The sequence below is a fragment of the Sinohyriopsis cumingii genome, chromosome 1, assembly GCF_028554795.1.
Source record: "Sinohyriopsis cumingii isolate HCF-2022 chromosome 1, ASM2855479v2, whole genome shotgun sequence".
In the NCBI taxonomy this organism is placed as follows: Eukaryota; Metazoa; Mollusca; class Bivalvia; order Unionida; family Unionidae; genus Sinohyriopsis; species Sinohyriopsis cumingii.
In genome coordinates this window covers 54,607,459-54,630,902 of record NC_142961.1, presented here as the reverse complement: position 1 = coordinate 54,630,902, position 23,444 = coordinate 54,607,459, and the positions used below count along the sequence as shown (strand labels likewise).

General features: G+C 32.6%; 1 protein-coding gene across 6 annotated transcripts in view; it reads left to right on the top strand.

Moving 5' to 3' along the window:
- Nucleotides 1–23,444, top strand: part of LOC149806892 (uncharacterized) — a 227,810-nt gene that overhangs the window by 69,188 nt on the left and 135,178 nt on the right. For 4 of the 6 annotated variants that reach the window (XM_089959185.1, XM_089959176.1, XM_089959208.1 and 1 more), the window contains 2 exons: nt 462–564; nt 7,773–7,880. In XM_089959185.1, coding sequence (XP_089815311.1) covers nt 462–564; nt 7,773–7,880 — 211 coding nt within the window. Of the gene's footprint in view, nt 1–461; nt 565–7,772; nt 7,881–22,518; nt 22,539–23,444 lie in introns of those variants that run through there. The other 2 variants (XR_016421237.1, XM_089959193.1) reach the window with 1 other exon arrangement.

The window sequence follows — 23,444 nt, the reverse complement described above, 5'->3', positions numbered from 1 at the left end:
TACCAAGCTCTCACTAAATAAGACAGTGTATTCCAAACTCTCACTAAATAAGACAGTGTATTCCAAACTCTCACTAAATAAGACAGTGTATACCAAACTCTCACAAAATAAGACAAGCTGAATACAAAATTGCAAAGTCCTAGGAAGGTTGCAAATGCAGCATGTCATTTATGTCATCTTTCTCCATCATTACAACTGTCAAAAAATTCTGCTGTGGCAGTAGAGCTTGAAATGGTGTTATACTGTGTCTGGGTATGAGTGATGTTTAATTGAGATGCCATGTTGTGTTTCTTTTGGGTCATCACTTCTGTTTCTTAAGGGAGCCAATCAAACCAGCCAAACAAAGAAAGAGAATAAATCTTAGAAAGCAAAGGATGAACAGGTTTGTTTTTAAGATTAGGATAATTTAGAAAGCCACATTGCCTGGTCACCTTATTGAAGTATTTAACTTTATTTTGCAGACCAAACAAGGGCCAAGAGATAATGCTGGATGGATCCACAGTGCAGTATGTCAAGAATGGGATGAATCCTGAAAAGGGATATATGCAGGTCCACTACCTCAAGGTAAATTATACTGTTGGATTTATTGTGGTTTGGAAAGGGCAGTGCTTGGACATAAACTCATCGATTGTAGTCTTGAGTTTTATCCAAGGTTCTGCGACTAGCAAAGATAAATGTTACCCCATCCAAGGTTGGTGGTTTTCTCAAAGGATGTTTGGCTTTTTCTACATCAGAAACCACCTATGACTAATATCGAGTCATGAAGAGTAAAAACTTGATACAAGTTTGAGAACTTTATATGGAATTCACTGTGCAAGTAAAATGAAGTTATTTATGCAGTGAATTTTGTACAAAGAAACATTAAGTTTGTTCCAAGTGAGTCAGGATTTGACCTTTTATGGATAACGTTGTATTGCTATATTAAATAGACATTTTATAATTTACATGGGTTGATATTTTGGGACAATATTAGTACAGTAGTACAATGCTATAATATGCTTTGTTATAACATGAATTAAAATAGAGCATGATCACATCATGTCTCACAATTATTTTTACTTACAAGCCCTGATTGTACTATTATTAAAAACTTAATCAGTGACATTAAGAAACAGATTTTCAGCAACAGTTTTAAAAAATGGGAGAAATATTTTATCTAACTTGTGACTATCATAATCCCCATTGTTAAATAATTTGCAGGAAGTAAAATTAGCACTTTGCTATGCAACAAACCATGACCCCATACCCATGTTTTAAAACAGCGACAAAGTATATCATAAGCAGTGCTTGCTGAATAATTGTTGCTTACATGGGGAGAATAATGAACATGCTTCCAGATCAATTCAATTAATGTAATACTGAAAATCTGATTAAATATCGTCAATGAATGATCATTTTTCTAGGAAAAATGGAGTGAAATGTGAAAGGGGTAAGAGTTAAACACATTTGAGTTAGGCAAACACTGGTTTCATGTCCCAACTTAAGTTGAGTAAATACAGTGTCTATTTATAATGTAGACAAGTATCAGTCATTGTCATTAGTTAGGCTGGTGTTGGGTTAAATGAATAGTAAACAAAATTATAACTGCTGATAGTTGTTTTTTCTCTCCTTCTTCCTCAATTTTCTCTCTTGGCGCCTAGAAAGAAATTGATCATGTCAGCATGTCTTACATTCAAAAGTCCTCATCAATTTTGATCCAGTGGTGAACATTGTCAATAGAGGTAAAATGTCCCCATAGCACAGCATTAGTGTCTTGAACATGCTCCTCCATTAATCCCTTTAAATCATAATTCTGTCCACAAAAAAAGTTTCCATCTCATGGATGTATCCTATGCAAGATTAAGTGTCTTAATTCACTTGTAATTACTGGTAAGACTAACTAAGTTTTAAATCTGATTTCACTGGTTAATGACTAATTATTTGAGTAGACCTTATTTGTACTGTAGCTACATTATGTAAATCAAAAGCTATCTCTCCTTGGCTGCACTGCAACACACACACACACACACATATTTAGGATGGATTATGAAGCTAGTTGTGTAGTAACATTGAACGTTATATATTTAATCACCTGTAATAATTGTGTCATAGAATATATTGGACAAACCAGTCAGCAGGTATCTAAATGCATGAACCAACATAGATTTGATATAAATAATTATACAGATCAGTGTTTTCCAACACATGTCGCTGCATACTTTAATGATGGTTTCCATACTTTATAAGATTTTCCATTTCAGCCTATTGATATTGTTAATTTAGAGATGGAATGTCTGTTAGAGAAAACATATTGGATTCACCTTCTTAATACAATATATCCAAAAGGTCTAAATTCAAAATTTTGTATGACGTTCAGTAATAAGACAATTCAAAATGTATGTTGCGTTTTCTTCTGTAATGTGTTTTTATTTATAATGAGAGTTATATATGTTTATTCCACTGTAACTCAAATTATATAAGTACAATTTTTATTTGATAACTACTCACAGTAATATAAATAAAAAAGTATTTTATAAAACAAATAATTATGTTATATTTTAAATTTGTTGCATGTTAATTATTTATAAACTATGCTAATATAATAAAAAAATCTTATGGTGTTGATTTTAGTGCTTTTTCATTATTTTAAATTTATTCTTTAAGTTAGAACAATATTGGATTCTTGTTAAATAATTGTACAAATGGGACATAATTTAAATTTCACTCTTAAAATTAACATAGTTTAAAGAATGCAACATATTTTTTATTTACTATTAAATTAGATACTGACAAATAAATTAAAAATTGAAGTATTTGGAATATAAAAGATAATGAACAATCTTCATTATTTTATCAATTCAAATTAAAATTATAAATAATACATAATAAAAAGTAATAAAACCGTTATCTCTATTCATAAAGTACTACTTCAATTTTCATTAGAGATATTTGTACCTTTACAATCCAGTTTTATGTATTTTTATGTATCTAAATGTCATTTATCCATATTTTATATCCATTTTTTCATGCCAATTATGCATTTAAGATTATGAAAGAACATATGAGAATGATTTTAAACTATTATGTCATCTTGTTCATGGCATGTTTATATCATTGATCCCATAGGAACAGAATGTATTAATGATATAATCAATAATATTGAATTCAGTTGGAATTCAGTCTGTAGAAGCAATCAAGTGAAACTGAACACACATTTTATTTGTTGGTGTTGTTTCTATGGTAATATTGAGCTGTATTTACAGAGATTAAGTCACTGATCTGCTTAGGTGGCTTAGTGCTAAAGGAAAATTCGACAATCCTTTGTACTTGAGCCAAATACAATAGTTGATATGGACCAATGACAATTATGGCTTATTGGAGACATTGGTAATTCTGAGTGTTCAATAGCTTGATAGGAATACAATATCTTACCTTGCCTTAATACAACAGAGAATGTAAAAAACTTTCTGGTAATGTCCAAATTGAGTACAGTAGTTTTTGATGTAAAGGTTTCAGCTGATGTCAACTATTTAAAAAAAAAATTTAATATTAGTTTTATAATTTTTATTTTGGGGTCCATAGCACTACAGTGTTATATCCAGACTAATGTTAATCACACTTTAATGTGGGAGAGCTGTATACTTTTTAAAATTAATGACATTTTCCACAAAAAAATTAAATCTTTATTTCATCAACACATTGTTTGCATAGTTTGCTACATTGAATATTGTTGTGGTCAGATTCCACATATTTCAGCAAAACATTTTTAAAGTTTCTCATGATTGGGACTTTATCTTATTATGATTCTAGGTCTTAAATTGTGTAACATAAAGAAAGTGAAACCAATAGTTTAAGTACTCTAAGATATTTATTTCTCTGCAATACAAACTGAAATTCAAGAGACACTTACAGTATTGTGAATTAAAACCCAAATGTTATTATATGCTCATATTTTTCTACGTTAACTTTACATTGTCAGAACCGTTCAATATTACCCAATACTGAACTCGCATGCAAATACACATATTGCATTCATGTGCATAAAGGAACTACTTTCTGCTGTAAACAAAACAATGGATGCAAATGCCAGCACTTTTGATTTGTAAACAAATCATGTACACTCGCGTAAGAGGCGCTTTACATTGTGGTTGTTTAAATGTGCTTCTGAATGAATTAAAACAGATGTTTCGTGGCACATTCCGCTTGATACAGTGTTTCAGATTTAGGCTAGCTACTTTATACAACAGATGCAAGAAGGGGTCCCTACAAATGCCATACAAGTGACAAGTCATATTCTGTCTTCTTTATCTGGTGATAAGAATGGCAAAGAAAATATACTTACAGTTTTACATCCTGAATTTCCTCAAAATGTACTTTCTTAGTTCTGTAAATCCAAATTACATGAGCCATGTTATAGGTCCTCAATCTTGATTACACATTTTGAAATTGTACAGTAATTTCAAATATAAGTGCAATTACGTCCTCCTTACTGCACTCAAAATGAAATAGACATTAAATTCCATAGCGTCTTTTTGATAATTGCAATTGAAAGACTTCATATTTTTCCCACATTATGATTTCAAACATTCAATGACAGAAATATAAATATGTGTCAAACTCATCCAAAATCATCATGATATAAGACTAACATGGTTCCCCTCTTATATAAGAATAATAATGAGGACTTTGTATAGCGCCTAATCTTTAGAAGGTTTAAGCGCTTTACAAAATTAGACAACACCTATAAGATTAAAAACATATAATGATATGATTACAAAAACAAACACCATGAAACTAGAAAACATTAAAAAAACATGCTGAGAATATTCAAGGTAAGAAACATTATTAGGTCTTTAAGTTTGTTCTTGCGGTCAAAACAAGTGAGTTTTGAGAGCACTCTTGAATGTGATCACTGTGTCTTTGTGTCTAAATTCAGTGGGCAATTCATTCCACATTGCTGGGCCCAGGTATGCAAAAGAACGCTGTCCATATGACTTTATTTTCATAGTGGGAATAATGAGTATGCGATTGTCAGAAGAGGAGCGTAAGTATCTTGCTGGTGTGTACACATGGGTGAGGTTGGATAGGTATGTTGGACTAGAGTCCGACAGTGAAACGTAGCACAGAGAACAAATTTTGTGTTTGATTCTGGATCGATTGGATAGCCAGTATAGGGTACAGGGCAGCGGGGAGGTGTGCTCTGATCATGGTACTCTAAGTATGATCTGAGCAGATGTGTTTTGAACTTTTTGAAGTTTCTGGAGCAGATATTGGGATGAACCAGACAGAATTGAGTTACAATAGTCCAGTCTTGAAAGTACTAATGAACACACAAGTGTTTTAGTGGCATCAACTGAAAGATATTTGCGAATTGAGCTGATGCGTCTCAGCTCAAGATATGCAGCCTTGCATATGTTCATGACATGTTGCTGCAGTGTGAGAGTACTGTCAAGAGTAACACCTAGGTTTCATACTAATTGTGTGAATTTAATGTTGGTGTTGCTGATATTTATTGTTTGAGGTAAAGGATGTGAATGAGAAAGTCTTTGTGTTGTGATCAGAATGGCCTCAGTTTTATCATCATTCATCTGCAGCTTGTTACATGTCATCCATGATTTCACATCAGAAATGCACCTCTCTACACCTTGGATGGTAGCATCAACTTCAGTTGGGTGGCTAGATTTATATATTTGGGTGTCATTAGCGTACAGTTGGTGAGACACTGGATGATGATCTATGACACTTGAGAGCGACTGAGTGTACAGAATGAAAAGAACAGGTCCAAGAACAGACCCCTGTGGAACACCACAACATAGATCAACTGGGGTGGAGTGTATTCCATTTGCAGATACAATTTGTGTCCTGCTGACCAAGTAGGGCTTGAACCACAGTAAGGCTGTATCATAAATACCAAATACATGCTGGAGACGGTGAAGTAATATATCATGGTCTGCTGCAGACAAATCAAGGAGGGTGAGGACTGTAATCTTTCCGCTATCCAATGCAGAGAGAATGTCATTAACTACCTTTAGAAGAGTAGTTTCAGTTTATATAACCACTCCTTCTGTAACTTCCCTTAAATGAGCTTATATCTTGTACCTGATTAGCAGAGCTTATTACCATTGATTGATCAGATGTGCCAGTGATATGATATAATTGAAAATGTCATTGAATAGATTCAAAATAATCCCAATATAGTGATTTAGTCTGAAATTATTAATGAGCACTTTGTAATTCCAATGAATGATGTAAGTAAATAAATTCTCTCAAATATTTACTGAAACATAACTTGAATGGATTCTTCTGAGACTGCTGTTAATTTATGGAATGAAAAATTTCAGTTGCTTCAACCTTATGTGAAAACTTAAGACACAATAACAGAACCATGATGATGGGCATTTTCCCATAAAATTCATTTCTAGAATATTCTAAGTTGTAAACAAAGTCAGGTCTCTTACTTAAAAATTTGAAAAGGACATGTAAAACAGCAAGTACACCAGGAATTCCAAAGGTGAACGCCAATGCCCTAAATTCAAACTCAAGTACCTGCAGTAATAATGATCTGAATATGTAGAAATCTATGTAATATGTTGTTTACAAAATAATAAGGTCACTTGCACGGTATACATATACATAACATATAATCATGGAGAAATGCCAGCACACAATACGAATAAAATATACATAACACTTCATATACTCGTTTGATCACTTGGGTCGAGCGGACTTTTGGAACTAGATTTCAGTTGATGATCAAACTACCTCATTGTACATCCTACAAAAACATCTTTTGCACATGTCACATCTGGTTGTATAGTCAATTTTTTCATCATGTACATATATGTAGCAGTACAAAAATAATATCACGGCAATCATTAGGATGTTTTACTTAAATTCTATGATATATTCAAACAAGTCATGTCTTAAAACCTTAATCCTCTCAATAATATGTAAACGGCTGACAACAAAAGAAACAGCTACAAGCTGAGTGATGTCAGTGGTTTATATAAATGTATAAATAGCCATCAATTTTAAGCCTAATGTACAGATCTGATGAAATATTGAGTTTTGATTGAGTTCACTTAAATGGCATCAGTTATTGCATACAGTGTACATATTTAGAAACTTTGATTAGCATTGCAACCTTATAAGATTTTGTCATCAAAGTCTTTGAAATGTGTGGAATCTGTGCATATTAATGAAATGGCAAAGTCTGTTTCCTCCCTGGAAACTATTTTTCATCTGATAAAACTTGGTAAATAAGTTTAAATCATTATGCAAGATCTTTGATGAATTTGAGAAAAATGCATGCACACTAACTTATGCATTTTTCTTTGCAAATTATGTATCAGACTGTATTGCTCAGTGAAACAGTCAACTAATATTTACATAAGAGGGTGAATGATATCAAGCCCACTTGGGCCTCATGTTCAGGCTCTACTGAACATATAATAAGGGATCACTGTGTTGAACTGAGTCTAGCCACAAAACAGCAGTTTGCAAATATTTTTTATTCGGGGATTGTCTTGACCATTAGTTCTGTGAAACAGTATCAATATTTTCTGCAAGTTTATTACTGTGATGTTTCAGTTGTTATCATTCACATATCTAAAGGGAGCCTCAAACTTGTGACCTCTCCATTCTGAGTTTGTACATTACATATTATGTCAGCATGTGCAAGATTTAAGGATTCTATGTACCTAAAAAATTATATGAATTTTTAGTTTAATATAATTGTGTAAAATAGAATGCTTTTTGCAGATTTAATGCACACATTGTGCCTTTTTTTACAGGGATACTTTTTACTAAAACATCTGGAAGAATTAGTTGGAATAGAAGATTTTCATGGGTTTCTCTTAAAATTTGTACAACACTTCCATGGGCAACTTATAACATCAAAGGTAAGTGAGCAAAAATATTGATATATACATTAAAAGTTGATGGTTAATTTTGTAATTTAAGTTTATTTCTCATTTTCATGCTCCAGTCATCAGACTAACTGATTTTATGCATTTCTTAAAACAAAGTTCACAGTGACCTTAATTTCACATTTACTAGCTCATGCTAAGTTTTTGCATGTAGCTTATGACCACATATGATGTTTTGATACTGCTGACCCATTTTGACCCAGGCATGTAATTTTCATTTTATACTTTTTACCTTTATCTTATTATTTTATATGCATTTTACAGAATTGTAACATATTTACCTTTTACCTGTGGTACTTATGTTTACGTTCATTTAGTAGGGCTTATGCTGTGAAAGATAATTCATTCTATTTTTAAATGGGTATATATAGTTATTATTGTGCAGGTGTGTCATTGAATGTTAATACATCCATACATTTTTGCATCCTGTACATATATGGTTGTACTTGGAATAATGAAACTTTGTTAGGTGATGCATCTTGATGAATACTTCACCCTCAGTACAAAGGTAGGTTACTGTGACTGATGATTCATGCTTGACTGAAAATTGCTTAAATTTTTTGCACTCTTCCCTCATTGCAGAAATAGGTCATTAAGTTCAATATATTATGCATCAATGACTTGCATTAAATTTTATATTTTGATTTTAATTTCTCAGGTATGGTTTATTGAAGTTGATGATGATATGCATCTCTGTTACTACCACACACATACAAGAAAGGAAGTTTATTTTGCTGGTTTGATTAAGGTTTTGTGACTTCAGTAGTTTTTGGCATGCTATATGCATACCATCCTCATTGTAGTCTTGAGATTTGGTGAGAGGATGCATTGTGATAAGTACTATACCCTTTGTGCAAAATAAGGTCTTGAACTAATATTTTGTGCTTCATCAATTTTGCTGACATTTAGTAATTAAAGTTCATTTATTGGGTACTATTTATGTTCAGATAATTCAGATTTATAAGTGGATGCATTGGTGATATGATAAATTCCTAGTGTAACCATGTCTGCCAACCTCCATGACAGTGTTAGGGGCCTTTTGAGATTAATAAATGTGTTTTGAGGTCCAAAGTGGGTGCACTGCACATGACTCAAGAAAGCAGCAACATACAATTGGGAATAAGTTGTCTACTCATATAAGACAATAACCAGAAATTCAGATTTGAATAAAAGAAAATAACATTCTCCACTGTTAAAATGCAGTAGTTTGGATGCATAACTGTCAACCACATTACGTACCAAACAGTGGTATAGCAAAAATAATAAAAAATGTTGAGTATACTTGTGTGTGTGTGTTTGTGGTGGTAAACAAAAAAATCCAGTAAAATGTATTGTAAGCGATCTCTAATTCCTGTCTGCTAGAGAGGGTTAATTGAAGAAGTTCCACTCAACAGTAAAGTCAACCAAAAATGTTTAATGAAAGTAACTTAGCTAAGAAACTGGAAAACTGTTACCAGTACACAATATTCATTTGGAATAAGACAAATATACTCCTGAAACACTCGTTGCTTGCACTCTTGTATTGTAAGAATTTGATACTGACATTAATTTCCGATGTCTTGTTCCAGGATCTTTTCAATAAAATGTCTCAGCACATAATAGTCCGTTTCAATGTTAAATAAATTAAATAATAATTGGAAATCATAGAGTGACCCTAACAGACGAGAGTTGAAGATTTGCTTTGTATTCGTTTAACCCAGGTTACCAATGTGGTGGGAGATAACTGCACGATAATTCTGAAGATTAATTTACTTACTCAACATTTCTACGTAATTTTCCAGAATGCTTGTCTCAGCATATTGTTAAAAACACGGACATTTAAATATTCCAGGTATTGCTTATTTTACTAGCTTTTTACCTAATTAATGTCCACATAATTCAGAGTATTATTATTACTTTGTCAGTCCTATACTATTATTATTTAGCAATTTATATATGTCATTACCTAAAAGGAGTATTGGACTTCACAGATGTTATTATCGTTTTGAAGTTTACCGCACTCTGCAGTTATCTGACAAGTACTGTCTTCCACTCCAATATATAACCGGTTTTATACCACGTGACAGTACTGAACCAATCAGAAATGGCAGACCGAATCCGCCAACGAATCAGATGTGGCAAACTGGCAAACCTCAGTCTATCGCAATCTTGCGATATCGATCACATATGAATAAGGTTCAATATATTCCAACATATAAAATATTCTCATATCTTATATCTTATTCTGTACAAAACTCTGAGACAAAAACTCTGTATCCTAATATTTCTATATAGTTTTCAGTAGTAAAACAACAGTTCTCGAATGGATAAACTGTGGCAAACCAATGACAGGGTATAATGATACTAAAAGAATTGCGGTTGCTGGGGAGGTTGCTACTATGCACAACACAAATTACATTACTCAATAAATCTAACAGTTTTTATATAAAGTCGGTATATTTAAGATATTACTTTCGGCAATAAGTTCACTGTGACTTCATCTAAGTGTAAATGTATGTGAATCACATACCTGTAATATCTAACCATCGAGGTCATGGGTCAGAAACGAACAAAGATGGTGTCCGTAAGAACTTGACTCAATCGTCGAAAAGTTCGTTTACCGCGAAACACGAACAACCTGAAACTTCATATTTACTACACGTGTCGTGATGTTCACATCAAGCAACCACATGATGGAAAAACACATCTGGTATTAAATGAGGTAACACAAGCATGTAATTTGTGCAAGAAACGGTGCTGAATATAAAATGTCAAACCTTGACAAGCGAAGTGTAATATAATGATCAACATAGTAATAGCTAAAACGTATTGACAGAGATTTCCAACCTACATAATAAATATGGGATTACCTAACTAGTAATTCAGTATAATCTGACTCCATGGATCGCAGGAAGTCTGAGAACATGCCTATGAAGTGGCGCATTATCGAAAATAGGGAGCAGTTATACGTAAAAATTCATGTAACCACAAAGCAACTAATTTGCCACAACTACATGCTCCTGCACTGCCCTAGGTCCAATGAGCTAAACATGCATCACTAATATCTTAAAAGAAACATCTCTAATAACGAATGGAGAATTCACATACAGTAGTAAAATCCACCCCAACCCCATTATGGTACAGAACTTGTTAATCCTGAATCTATTACAGTATAATAATAGTGTTATTTTATGTAAATTATGTTGTTTTTCTTCACTGCATGGTATTTATACATGTCCAATAATATTTTTAAAAAATTAAATAAAATTATACCAATTTTTACATTGCTTTCTTTGCACTCTTATTGTTTTATATATGAGAGATCAGATCAGAACATTAAAAACAATGGTATAAACACATCATTATAATAATAAATATAGTTGTCAGCTATAATTTATATCAACAGATGTATCAAATTTTAAGTGATTACAAATGTTATAACCACTTGAAAAGAGAAAAAAACAATTAAATTTAGTTTGCTTTTAAGGCCAGTGCAGCCTGATTTTAAAAGCTTAGTTTTGTGTAATTAGGAGCTCACAGTCACGTATTTACCACTTCTACACCCATTTTGTAATTAAATAAATGAAGATCTATCTGTGACAAGTGCACGAATAATGTCAAGTCATTTTTGTAATCAATAAAATAACGTTTTCAGTTCAAAATATAAGTTATATATGATTATTAGAAATCATATGATGTGCAGCATGCTTTTAACAATTTCAGTACATGGAATATCACACAAAAAGAGACAAATTTACATGTATGTTATCCATTTAAAATTTAGTGATATTGGAACAAACTTATTTGTTCACAAAGAAAGTGCTAATCCAAAAAGAATGATCACTATTCACTGAGTTGATGTGCATTTCCTATTGGAAGTATTTCATGATTTTTAGGGACCAGCCAGATTATTCTTTTTTTTTTAATTTAGCAAAGCCTGTGATATTTTTCAGCTGCATAATAGGGACCAGCCAGATTATTTTTTTTTTTAATTTAGCAAAGCCTGTGATATTTTTCAGCTGCATAATAGGGACCAGCCAGATTATTCTTTTTTTTTTAATTTAGCAAAGCCTGTGATATTTTTCAGCTGCATAATTTTCAAGGGCTCCGTGTCCTTTCTTGAATGCAAATATGGCTTCTGAAACAGTATTGGTCATTTCTGGCAGATTCTCCTGGTCACTGTTATTAGTAGATCCTGTTGATAAGTGATTGAAATTTTCTTTTTTGGCACGAAGAAGAACTGGATGATTAGTCTTACTTTGGACAGTGGGGCAGTCCTCATCCACTTTTATTCAGTGCTGAAATGATAACAAATGAGTTAAAATGTCCCTGTAGAACAACTTTAGCCTCTTCAACATCTTCCTCCATGAATCACTTAAAATCCTGATCCTATTCACAAAGTAAGCTTTTTTTTTCTTCCCTGGACTTTTCATTGCATGATTAAATGTCTTAATTCCCTCGTAATTACTGACAAGACTAAACTCAGTTTTAATTTTATTTCACTGGAAAGTGACACTTAATTGTTGGAATAGACCTTATTTGTAATGTAACTACATTATGCAATGAACGTCTACTGCAACAGATTATAGACGGCTGTGGTAAGTTCAAAGGACATGCCGCCACTAAGTCTTTCTGTGATCTTTTTTTATCCAGGTGTCAGTAAACAATGGTTGACAATGACCTTCTTTATAATCTATGAGCTTTATTTACAGAGGTCAAGTCACTGATCTGCTGGAATGGCTTTGGTGCTAAAGGAAATTTGACAGTCATGTGCACTTTATAATTTTGATTCTGGGTCCATATCACTACTGTTATAATTATCTGGAATTGCATTATAGTAAAGTGAATTATAATGGGGGACAGCTGTTTTTGTTTTCTTTGAAGCACTAAAAATCATCACCTTACACTTACACAGACATGTGACCCCACTCACATTTCACAATCACGCAGCCATTCAGTCAGAAAATACACTAAGCTTCTATTTTTAAAATCTACTGGACATTGGAATACAGTCTTAAATAAATGTAGTCTTTCAGTAGTTCGTTAGAGGGTTTGAAGGTAATGCACTTGAAATTTGTGTTCATCTTTGCACTTATTAGAGATTGGAAAGTGCTGTTGTTCAGACTTCCCTGACGATCTTGTTGCATTTTTCTTAGAATAGAAAATGATCTTTCTGCATCAGCATTGCTGTGTGGCAGCGTAAAAAATGCTGGTCCAAAAATTGATCAGCAAATGACAGATTGTGCTTTGCAGTGAATTGGTAGAAAAGTAATTTAGCTCTTGTAACATGGTTGTTTGATATTGTTTAAGCATGTTAATTACTTTTTGGATTGATCTCTTCATTTCTGCATTGTCTTAATGTTGGGTGGTATTGCAATGTCAAAAGGTGCCATACAATCCAGAATGACTATTGTAGATATGGTGTGTGCAGTATGTCCAAAGAAAAAAATTCTCCCTCTTGCTGCTATGCTTCACAGAATCATCATGGCTCATCCTTCCCTGACTCAGAGCTGCTTTTCAACCTTTTGCCTTCAAAATGTATTACACTGGTACACTATTCCAACTGTTGAAATAATCATGTTTTGAGTTTTATGTATGTGATAACATCTGACTTCAGAAACGTGTTGCTGCAGATCACGAACTTGCCATAAATCTTTTATAAAGATAATTAAACAGTGTACTGTACCTGTGCAATTAGCATAATGAGTTCTCCTACATCATTGCTTCAGTGACTTAATCATTTACTGCACATCAGTCTGGAGACTGAAAAGCCTAATTTGCATAAGATTTATCCATGAATTCATTAAGTTGGTATCCCTTTATAGTTTATTTCTTATGCAATAATAATTTCTTTTTTAGTCAGAAATTTGTTGTGGACACTGGATGAGTATTATGTAAATTTTATTTTAATCTGCAGAAGATGAAATGGTTACCAATTCCTGCTCAGATTGTGCAAAATCATGAAAAGTTATATATTTTTTATAATTATTCATTGTAATTGAGCTGTCCACTTTCTTGCCAAGTAAGCCATGCTTTGAATGATTGAAAAAACTAAGATTTTAGAATTCTAACTATCTGGCTTAGTTCAGTGGTTTCCAACCACCAGATTGTGACTCAAATCAAGGTCTCAAGGGCATTCTGGAGGGTGGCTGAGAATTACAGGTATTTTTTGGGGGTGGCAAAACATATCAGAATATCGAAACAGGGTTGTGAGGCTCAGAAAAGATAATTTTAGGGTTGCAGTCCAAAAAGGATGGGAACCTGTTGCTTAGATTGTTCAGGTGCTGCCTAATATAGGCATAACATATATTTTGTTTTCACTGAAGTGCCAAGATTAAACACTCAAAGTCAATAATGTCTGAGCTGTATATTCTGTGTTTATGTCTTTATTGATAAACTAAAATGGTATTCAACATTTAAGATATAGCAAGATATTTTTTCTAACATTACATTTTTTTACATTTAAGCCAAATTGTTTGGATACTTTAGTAAAAGTTAAACATAATAACAATAATATATGGTAGAACAGCTGATTTTATAACAGATCTTCAAAAGTTTCTATATCTTCCCACAAATGTCTATGTTTAAGATCAGAGAAGTTGAAAGAAAGCACAAGGATGATAAACAATTCATAAAAACAAGAAGAAAATAGTAGTACAGTCAGTTTTATGCATATCTATTCATATACAGTAAATTCACATGCACATGTTTAGTTACTGCATTATTTTGATCCAGACAAGTGGAATGTACAGTGGTGACCACTTAGGATAAACCAAGCTTTTGTATCCTAAAATCAATTTTTTTTAAAGAAAACTGAGATCAGTTTTAAAACATCTAATAAGATTTTCCTGTTTGATACAAACTTTAAATAAATGTGATTTTTTCATATATAATCATGCATATATTGGCTTGCAAGCAAGCACATGTTATTGTGCATGCCTTTAGTTTATATTCAAAAACAAATTTAAATTCATTCAATAATCATCAGAATCCAAGCTTGCTCCTGGCAGATTTATTGTTCATCTTTAGAAGTGATGACACAATACACATCAAGCAATCAACTCTGCAAAAGCAATGTGCATCTTAACTCAACACATTTTAAGTATGCCATTCCATTGGACTTGACATGACATCACCCTAGCAATTGTCAGCCAGTTAATTAATAATTAAAAAGATGAATGTTTATCTCAGATTACAATACATTGTAGTTATTCTGGTGACAGTCAACTGTACAAGGATAGTTTTACATTAACACTAAGTAGAACCGTTTTGTTTTATACAGTCAACAGGTTACTTGGCGGCAAAAAAGGACCTCTTATACTCATTTTTGTGTGCTGAGGATACTGAAAATCATGTTTTTCTAAACATAACTATGTCAGAAGGTTGGAGTCAAAAATTGTGTTTTTCATGTGATACTTACTGTTGTGGTTGGTATGTATGTGTAATTTGATTGTAGCATTTTCAGTTATACACATATGATTGGAACCATATTTTGAGAAGGGGTTTACATTGATCAGCATTGACACTCTTTATATACTCATAAATAACCACACTTTATGGATTTTAACTTAAAGTTCAGAATTAATATATGATATTTGGTTCAATTTACATATAAATTGTGCATAAGATAACATTAGTATGATTGTTATAGCCATCCATAAGAAAGTAAATGTATTTTTTGTTTGTTTGACAAATATAGTACATTTTCAAAACTACAAGTATTATCTAGCATCATAGAAATGTTATTGACATGTAAGTCATTTTCTGAAACACTCTTTCTTGCTTATAATGAAATAAGAGCAAACATCCTTGATGTTTTTGTAGGCAGTATAAATGATGGATAGCATAAAACAGCAGGCTTTTTATGGGTGGAATAATACTGAAATTCTAAGTGGGAGTCAGATCATATGTTGGTGAACAGCTACCATAATCATTATAGATGTCCAATGGATTATTTTATCATTATGTGAGTTAATTATATGCTCATTTATTGAATGAGTAATCTAAGAATTAGTTGCCTGAATTGCAGAGAACTTTTTTCTAAGAAGTTCAAAATAAAAGATATTTTTTCAAGATGTGGAAATATATACTTGGTTATAGTACAGAAAATGGAGAACCATCCTGGAGAAATGATGCCAGGTTTTCTTATTATTCCAGTAGCAGCAGGGGGTTACTATTCAATTATAAAACACATTTATAAACTAAGATGTAAAGGAAATTTGTGATACAGATGGAAATTTCCTTATCTTAAACACTAAAATAAGGGATGTTGGCATAATTATGACAACATCCAGTACACCAAATGAAGACTGCCCTTAGTTCTTTACAAATTTCTTTGCACAGAGACCTAAAGTTGAAAATTTCTCAATATATATCTATTAATATATGAGTGAGGATCAGAATGCACATCTAAATCATGTATATTTAATATGTATCCTGTCTGTTCTTTTGTCAGTAATTATATGTTATGTATGTTTAATTTTTATTGTGTGATTGACTTTTGACCAAAATTGAGGTTTGCAGTTGGGCCTACTTGACCAATGTTATTTTTATAACCAACATATTATATAGCTGATTCTTGTCCATTATTTTATATTATATATTACTATCATTATTACTTGGAGGAAAACATATTTATGTGGCCTTTTGATCCTGAAAGTTTCTATGGGGGATATTGTTTGTGAATTTGATGGGAAAGTGACCCTCATCCTGGTTCTGTGATTGTATCTTAGTTTTTTTTAAATAAATATTCTGGTTGTTTCTATTAGGAGTATTAATACCTATCTTTAACTTCAGTTTTGTTCATGAATTTAGTAGGAAAATGACCCTCATCATATTCCTCATATTGTTGGAGATGCTAATGGAAATTCTGCATTCCTATTGTAACGTGATTCTTTAATTCTAGTCATATTTCATTTATATTTGAGAGAATTTATTTATTTAAATTATTTGCTGGAAATACAAAGTGCTCAATAATATTCTTGAAGTAAAACACTGTTTTGGGATTTTGTAAATTTATTTAAAGACATTTTGGATTAAATTATTGTGATACATCAAGACTTTTAGTACATCGACATTTTTCCAGGCTATTGGTGCATCAGCACATTCAAGTTTGGAATTCTTTCAGAACATTGCTGGAATTCACATGGAATACTCTATACATTTAGAATCATCATATAACTTTTAGGACTATTTGAGATTTAATTCACAATACTGTAAGTTCTTTTTGAATTTTCATTTTGTATATATTCTAGGGAAATAAATTATTTGTTGAATTTTACTAAGTTATTGGTTATCGCTCTTTTCTGTTCCTTAGTTTAAGACAATAGAGTTGTAACAATTATGACATGGACACTGTTAATACACCTCTTCCTCAATAACTCGCACACAACAGGGTCTAAAAACACTGACCTCACTATAAAGTGAGGGTGTGAGTTATCGAGGTACCTGCATAACAATTTGAAATGATGCCATCCTCGTTGAACATTAAGAAAACCGCAGAGGGGTGGGGGAAGTGAACTGGTCTGTTTAATGGCTGAATACTTGTTTTAAAATCACGTTGGAAATAATTGTTAATAAAGCACTTTTTCTGACAAAGTTATTCGTTTTTATGTAGAAATGACTTTTATTTTCAAGACGCAAAACTGCTGAGAGATTGTTAATATTATTCCAATCGGTTTAAAAAATCCATTATGTGTATGCAAAAAATTGTGTATTACATCACTGCTTTATGTTGAGTAGTCTGGTTCCCTGATCAGTATGTTACTTGCTTTGCTCTCTTCTGTTGTTGAATTTGGTGCAAGAATCATAATAAGTAGGGAACCAGGCTAGTTATTGATTCAAATTCACAATCCAGCAAGATTCCTGTTTTTTTTTTAAAAGTGGGGAACATTGAGTTCATGAAACAGCCGTCACTGTTGGAAGTAAATTTTTTCATTGTTCTATTAGTAAAATATTCTTGCCATGATTTAATTGCAAGTAATAGTGAAACATCTCAGCACTGATGAAATCTCTGAGTGCCAATTCAGGAATCACAAGTTAACTACAAATTTAATGTAGTTTAATTATATTATGTTCACCTAAAATGTTGTAACACTGTTCAACTGATGACTTGAAATGAGTTGACCTGACACTTGACATTAGCTCTTATGATCTGCATGTCTTTTAACGTTTCATTTTTTCATCGCCTGTATTTGATACCAAAAAAATGTAATTAGCATGGTAATACAAGGAGGTCAGCTTTTAATTCATTGCAACAATACAATAAATACTTGTGCAAATCCAGAATAAAAAGAATGCTCTAAGTACTTAATTAGGTTCTCACAGAAACACTTGTAGACATAGCTGTTGTGGTAGATTGACATGTTTCACGTTTAAATAAAACTGGGTACATTGTATTTTTGATCATTGCACATAAAATGAGCTAAAAATAGAACTACTGCACGAATTTGTCTTGATAAAAAAACTTATTCAATTGGTATTTAAGTATAAAATTATGGCCTCAAGAAGGCATTTGTGACATATTCATTGATCAAAATTTTATTGCATGATGTTTTTTTTTACGGCATACAAAGAATGATGTTTGGAAAGAAATTTAACAAAATACATGACTTCTTATTCAAAGTTGATTTCATAATGTTGATTCATAAATGGTCTTGACTTCAGCAGTGGATTTAATAAATGTCAGTGATATATATTACTGTTGTTGATTTTAGAGCAATCAACACTATTCTTCAGACATTCTTAAGCACTCATAGTTAAAATATCAGTGGATTAAACAAATGTCAGCAGTGTTCATTTCTTTAGATTTATGTTTGTTATTGTTTAGCCAGTATATATAAGAAATATCATTCCTTCTTTCTATTGATCTGTTACATTATATAAACAAGTTGAACTTGGCTAGTATTCTTTATGTTGGTTTTCCTTGGCAAAGGTAGAAAGAAAAAAAAAGATTGAAGAAAATAAATATTGTGCTGTCTTAGTAAACACATTATTGTAAATTTAATATTTAATATTGTTGGTTCCTGAAATATATATGTACAATATTATTGTGTCAGATTTTGCTGTTCCCTCAAATCATCTGTATTGTGTATGTTTATGCTGTTATTTCTGCTGTAGACCGCTCTGGTGGCCTACTGGTTAGAGTGTCTGCCTCGGAAGCGGGAGGTCATGGGTTCGAACCCCGGCCGAGTCATACCAAAGACTTACAAAAATGGCACTAACAGCTGCCTTGCTTGGCGCTCAGCATTAAGAGGTTAGTGTTAGGACTGGTCTGCCTGGTGTCAGGATAATGTGACTGGGTGGGACATCATGCTATGTGTCTGTGGCATGATGCCCCAGTGCTAGACATCACTATAAACTGCCACACTGCTTACATTGTAGCGATATGACTGAAAAATTTTTGAAGCTACATTAAAAATCCTAATCACACATACACACACACACACACACACATTTCTGCTGTAAGTATACATTATTGATCGCTAAATAATGTTTATGAAACTAAAAAAAAAAAATGAAAATTTAGTGGAAAGAATAAAATATTATTGAAAGAAAGAAAAATCAATTAACACTTCTTGTACCCAGCAAAAGTCTCAACACTTTGACATAATTGGATGCTATTTTCAGGTCCAATTTGTTACTTAGTTACTGCCCTTTTTTCATCAATATTACATCTCCACAACAGTTGATCCTTGTAACCAGCATAGTTCAAGAACTGTACAAAGTATGTGTATTTTGATGTAGTTTGGTATGTGAATTGTCTCAGTGACCTTGATGTACCTTTTATAAGCTTTGTCTCATTAACTCCCTTTTGGATAGGCTTTTGGCCCTTGACATTGAATTTTATATCTTTACACAGGATGTTGATTGTAACTGGAATAGCTGAAGAACCATTCAACATATTCTGATACAGTTTGGTGCAAACACTGTCTTATGGACTTTCATGTGCCTTTGTATTGGGAATGGTCTTGTTTATAAGATTTATAGCCCACTGATTGCTTATCCCCCTGAATTTATCCCCACAAGATTTGAGCCAGATTTGGCTTGTGACTTTGGATTGATGAGACCTTGAACAAGTTTGATTTTCAGCATTCCACAGCATCATTTATAGGTTAGTTTTGTCCTTGATTATCATACTCCTGACCTTGGTTTCTGCAGCATAATGTTATTGAGCTCAGTTGCACTTCAAACAAATATAAATTTTACTGACAAGACCCAGAATAAGATTAATTTGAAGTCACATTATCATTTAGCATAGTTATGGCCCTTGATTATCTATTGTTCAAAATTTGCTTTCTGCACCTTAACGTTAGTAAGGAGTAGTGCATTTCAACCAAAGTTTTTATGCACCTTTATATTGCTAAGACACTGAGAAGAGTAAAGTCCCTTTTCCTGAATTTGGGTTTCCAAATTGAAGTTCTTTTGTTTAGGGTGCGCTCACCAGATAATATGTACTTTTGAGAGAGTGACATATGTAAGGTGAAGTAGTTCGCATTTAAAACATGCACAGTGGATAGAATGTTAGCATACCTCTATGCTACATTAATGTAATGTAGATGATATCTCTTTTGGATATTGTACTTTTGGAAATTTTACATGATTTAAGCACACTGCTAACTAAAATGACTACTCCCTTGTGTTAAAAAATCAGCCTGAATTAGTCTAAAGTACACTATACATAGCAGCTATTAAAATAGGGAAAATGAATTTTGCCAGACTAGACAATACCAGCTTCTGAAAGTGCAAAGAATGAATTACCAAATATATCAAATGTAAAAAAAGTTATTGGCTTTTTTTTATACAATTTACTCCTGAAGTTCAGGAAGTGAAAATGACCAAGTAGAGCTAGCACCTTTTTGAAAGGTGCACATCTGAAGTAAGGCTAAGCTGTATACTCTATAACCCATAGTACCCCCATCAATCATACACCAAAATAAAGGGAATTAAAGCTTCTTTGCATTATACCTAAGATATACAAGGTCTTTTTTAAATAGCCAGTATAACCAGTGAGGAAAGCCATGAAATTCTTTTTCTTTAAAATCCTAACCCTATGCAAAATACGAAGCTGAAGAGCGCCACCTTAGTCCCAGCTCTGCAGGTGGTAGAGAGCTGGGCCCCATGTCATGCACCCAGGCATGATATGCTTCAGTTTTACACAGATGATGTCAATCCAGTCTTAAATATGGCAGCAATTACTAAAATAGTTTTTTTTTAAAAAGAAAAATGTTTTCAAAACAGCTAAGCAGATTTAGACCTATTTTATTTTTTTTATTTTTTTAAACATGCAGGCATGATGGCATTTCACTTCATAAATGATGTCAATCACACCATCAAATATATATGACATTACTAAAAATAGAAATTCCATGAAAGAAGTTTTTGAAAAAACTGATTTGCAGAATGCAATCAAATTTGACAGTAAGCACCCAGTCATGATTGGCTTTAAGTTTAGAAAAATGATCCCAATCTGTCATCAAAAGGGTCTGATATTACTAAAAATAAAATTAAAAACTAGAGAAAATTATTTCTTCTCAGAGACATCTGGACAGAATTTGCCCCAATATGACATTGGTCACCCTGGTATAAAAGAACTTTCTTTTTTGTCTTAGCAATGGTGGTGAATCACCATCAGATATGACCATCATTGCTAAAAAATAGAAAAAAATCTTTCAAGCCACATCTCAAAATCTGCTGAATGTAATTTGACCAGATATGACAAAGTATTCTGGCATGAAAGGCTTTTGTACAAAATAATGCTGATCTGCTATCGAATATGGTGATTGTTACTTAAAAAGAGAGACATCTAAATGACTTCCTCTTAAAACATTAGAATTTGGTCATTAATAGTAACAGCATCTGGAGATGAATGGCTGAAAATGATGTAGATCAGTCTTGAGGTATGGTCACCATTACTAAAAATGGAAAAACAATTATGCAGCAAAATGCTGAACAGAATTTGACCAATTCGACAAAGCATCCTAGCATGAAGGCCTTTCACTGTTGGACAGATGATGCTTATGTGCATTTAAATATGGATTTAAATGCCTTATACTCCATTATCCCTCAGTGCATTAAAAATAATTTTGAAGATCAAATATTAAATCATTTTCTTCCTCAAATATGTTACCTGATCATGATACCTTGGGAGAACTACTATTTTCTTGCAAATCCAGCTGTCCCAGATTAAAACATCATAGCTAAAGAGCTAAAAAATATCTGCCCACCTAGATGACAGTTAGAATGAATTTCCACTTGATGCCAGGACTGGCACCAAATCCCATGCATATGTCTGTTATTACTGCTGAGTAGCATGCTCTCTTCAGAGAGGCCTTGCAAAATCATACATGCAGTTTGGAAGTTTTCTACCTTAAAACAAGTTGGAAGAGTTTCATCTTCACAAAAGAAGTATACTCCATCCATAAATTTACAACTTTTCTGTTCTTTCTATCACTGGTGACAAAGTTTCTGACTTTTCAGTGTTATAGCTTTTCCATCTTCACACACTTCGGTGCATTTCATAAATACCTGCACAGGTCATGATCATGTCCCATGACATTGTATAACCATATCGATAAGTACAGATCTGGTGCATCCAATAGAAAACTCATTTAATATTGCTGTATAATTTCAGCTGTGTCTGGATACATACAGGTAATTTTTCTGTATTGTTGTAGCATCTGCTTCATAGTTATATATGTGGCACTTTGCTGAATTTACCTGTATAGTAAGTACATCATTGGACCTTTCCTACAGGTAACATTGTCTCACAATGGATATTGTAGCATCTCTTTTGTTATATCAATAATGGCGCTTAAGTACCTTTTTATGTGCAGATTTTGTGTGTACTGTAGAGAACTCATTTATATTACTGCATAGCTTCCACTGTGGTTGGATATTCAGGTAGGTTTTTTATACATGGTTTACTCATCGTAGCCACTTCATGCATGTAGTTACTGTTAGTGATGCTGCAGTGATTTTACCTGCGTAGACAGTCAAAAATTGGCCTTCCCACATAGCATCCATTTTGCAAGTATTAATAGTGATGCTCTCATTTTCAGCATGTACAGGCAATTTGCAACATTTTACATGTATTTATTGTTGAGTGTAACTTGGTATGAACACTCATAAAGCTTCATCTTATACTCAGAATTGACTTATATATGGATTTTTTTATTCAGATCATTTCATTGTATGTCATGTAATTTTTTTTATATATAACAAAATAAATATTTTTCCAAAGTATGAACAGTAATGTGTAATTTTGGGGAAGAGATCATGTATGAAAAAATATTGGAACCTGACATTGAGAAGGATTTGAAAATATTTGCATGATGATTAGTATTAAATGCATGTGCATCGGATGTAATTTCACTAAAGCAGCATGCACTGATATCATATGTTTAAATTAGATTACATATATGTGGATTAAGATACATTGGTTAGAAAACAAATAACCATGATAAAGACATAGGTATTGCATCGCATTTTCTTCTTTAATGTACATGTCCAGCTTGGAATCTCAGTTTCTGAGCAAAGTCTCTTCACTCATCCTCAAAT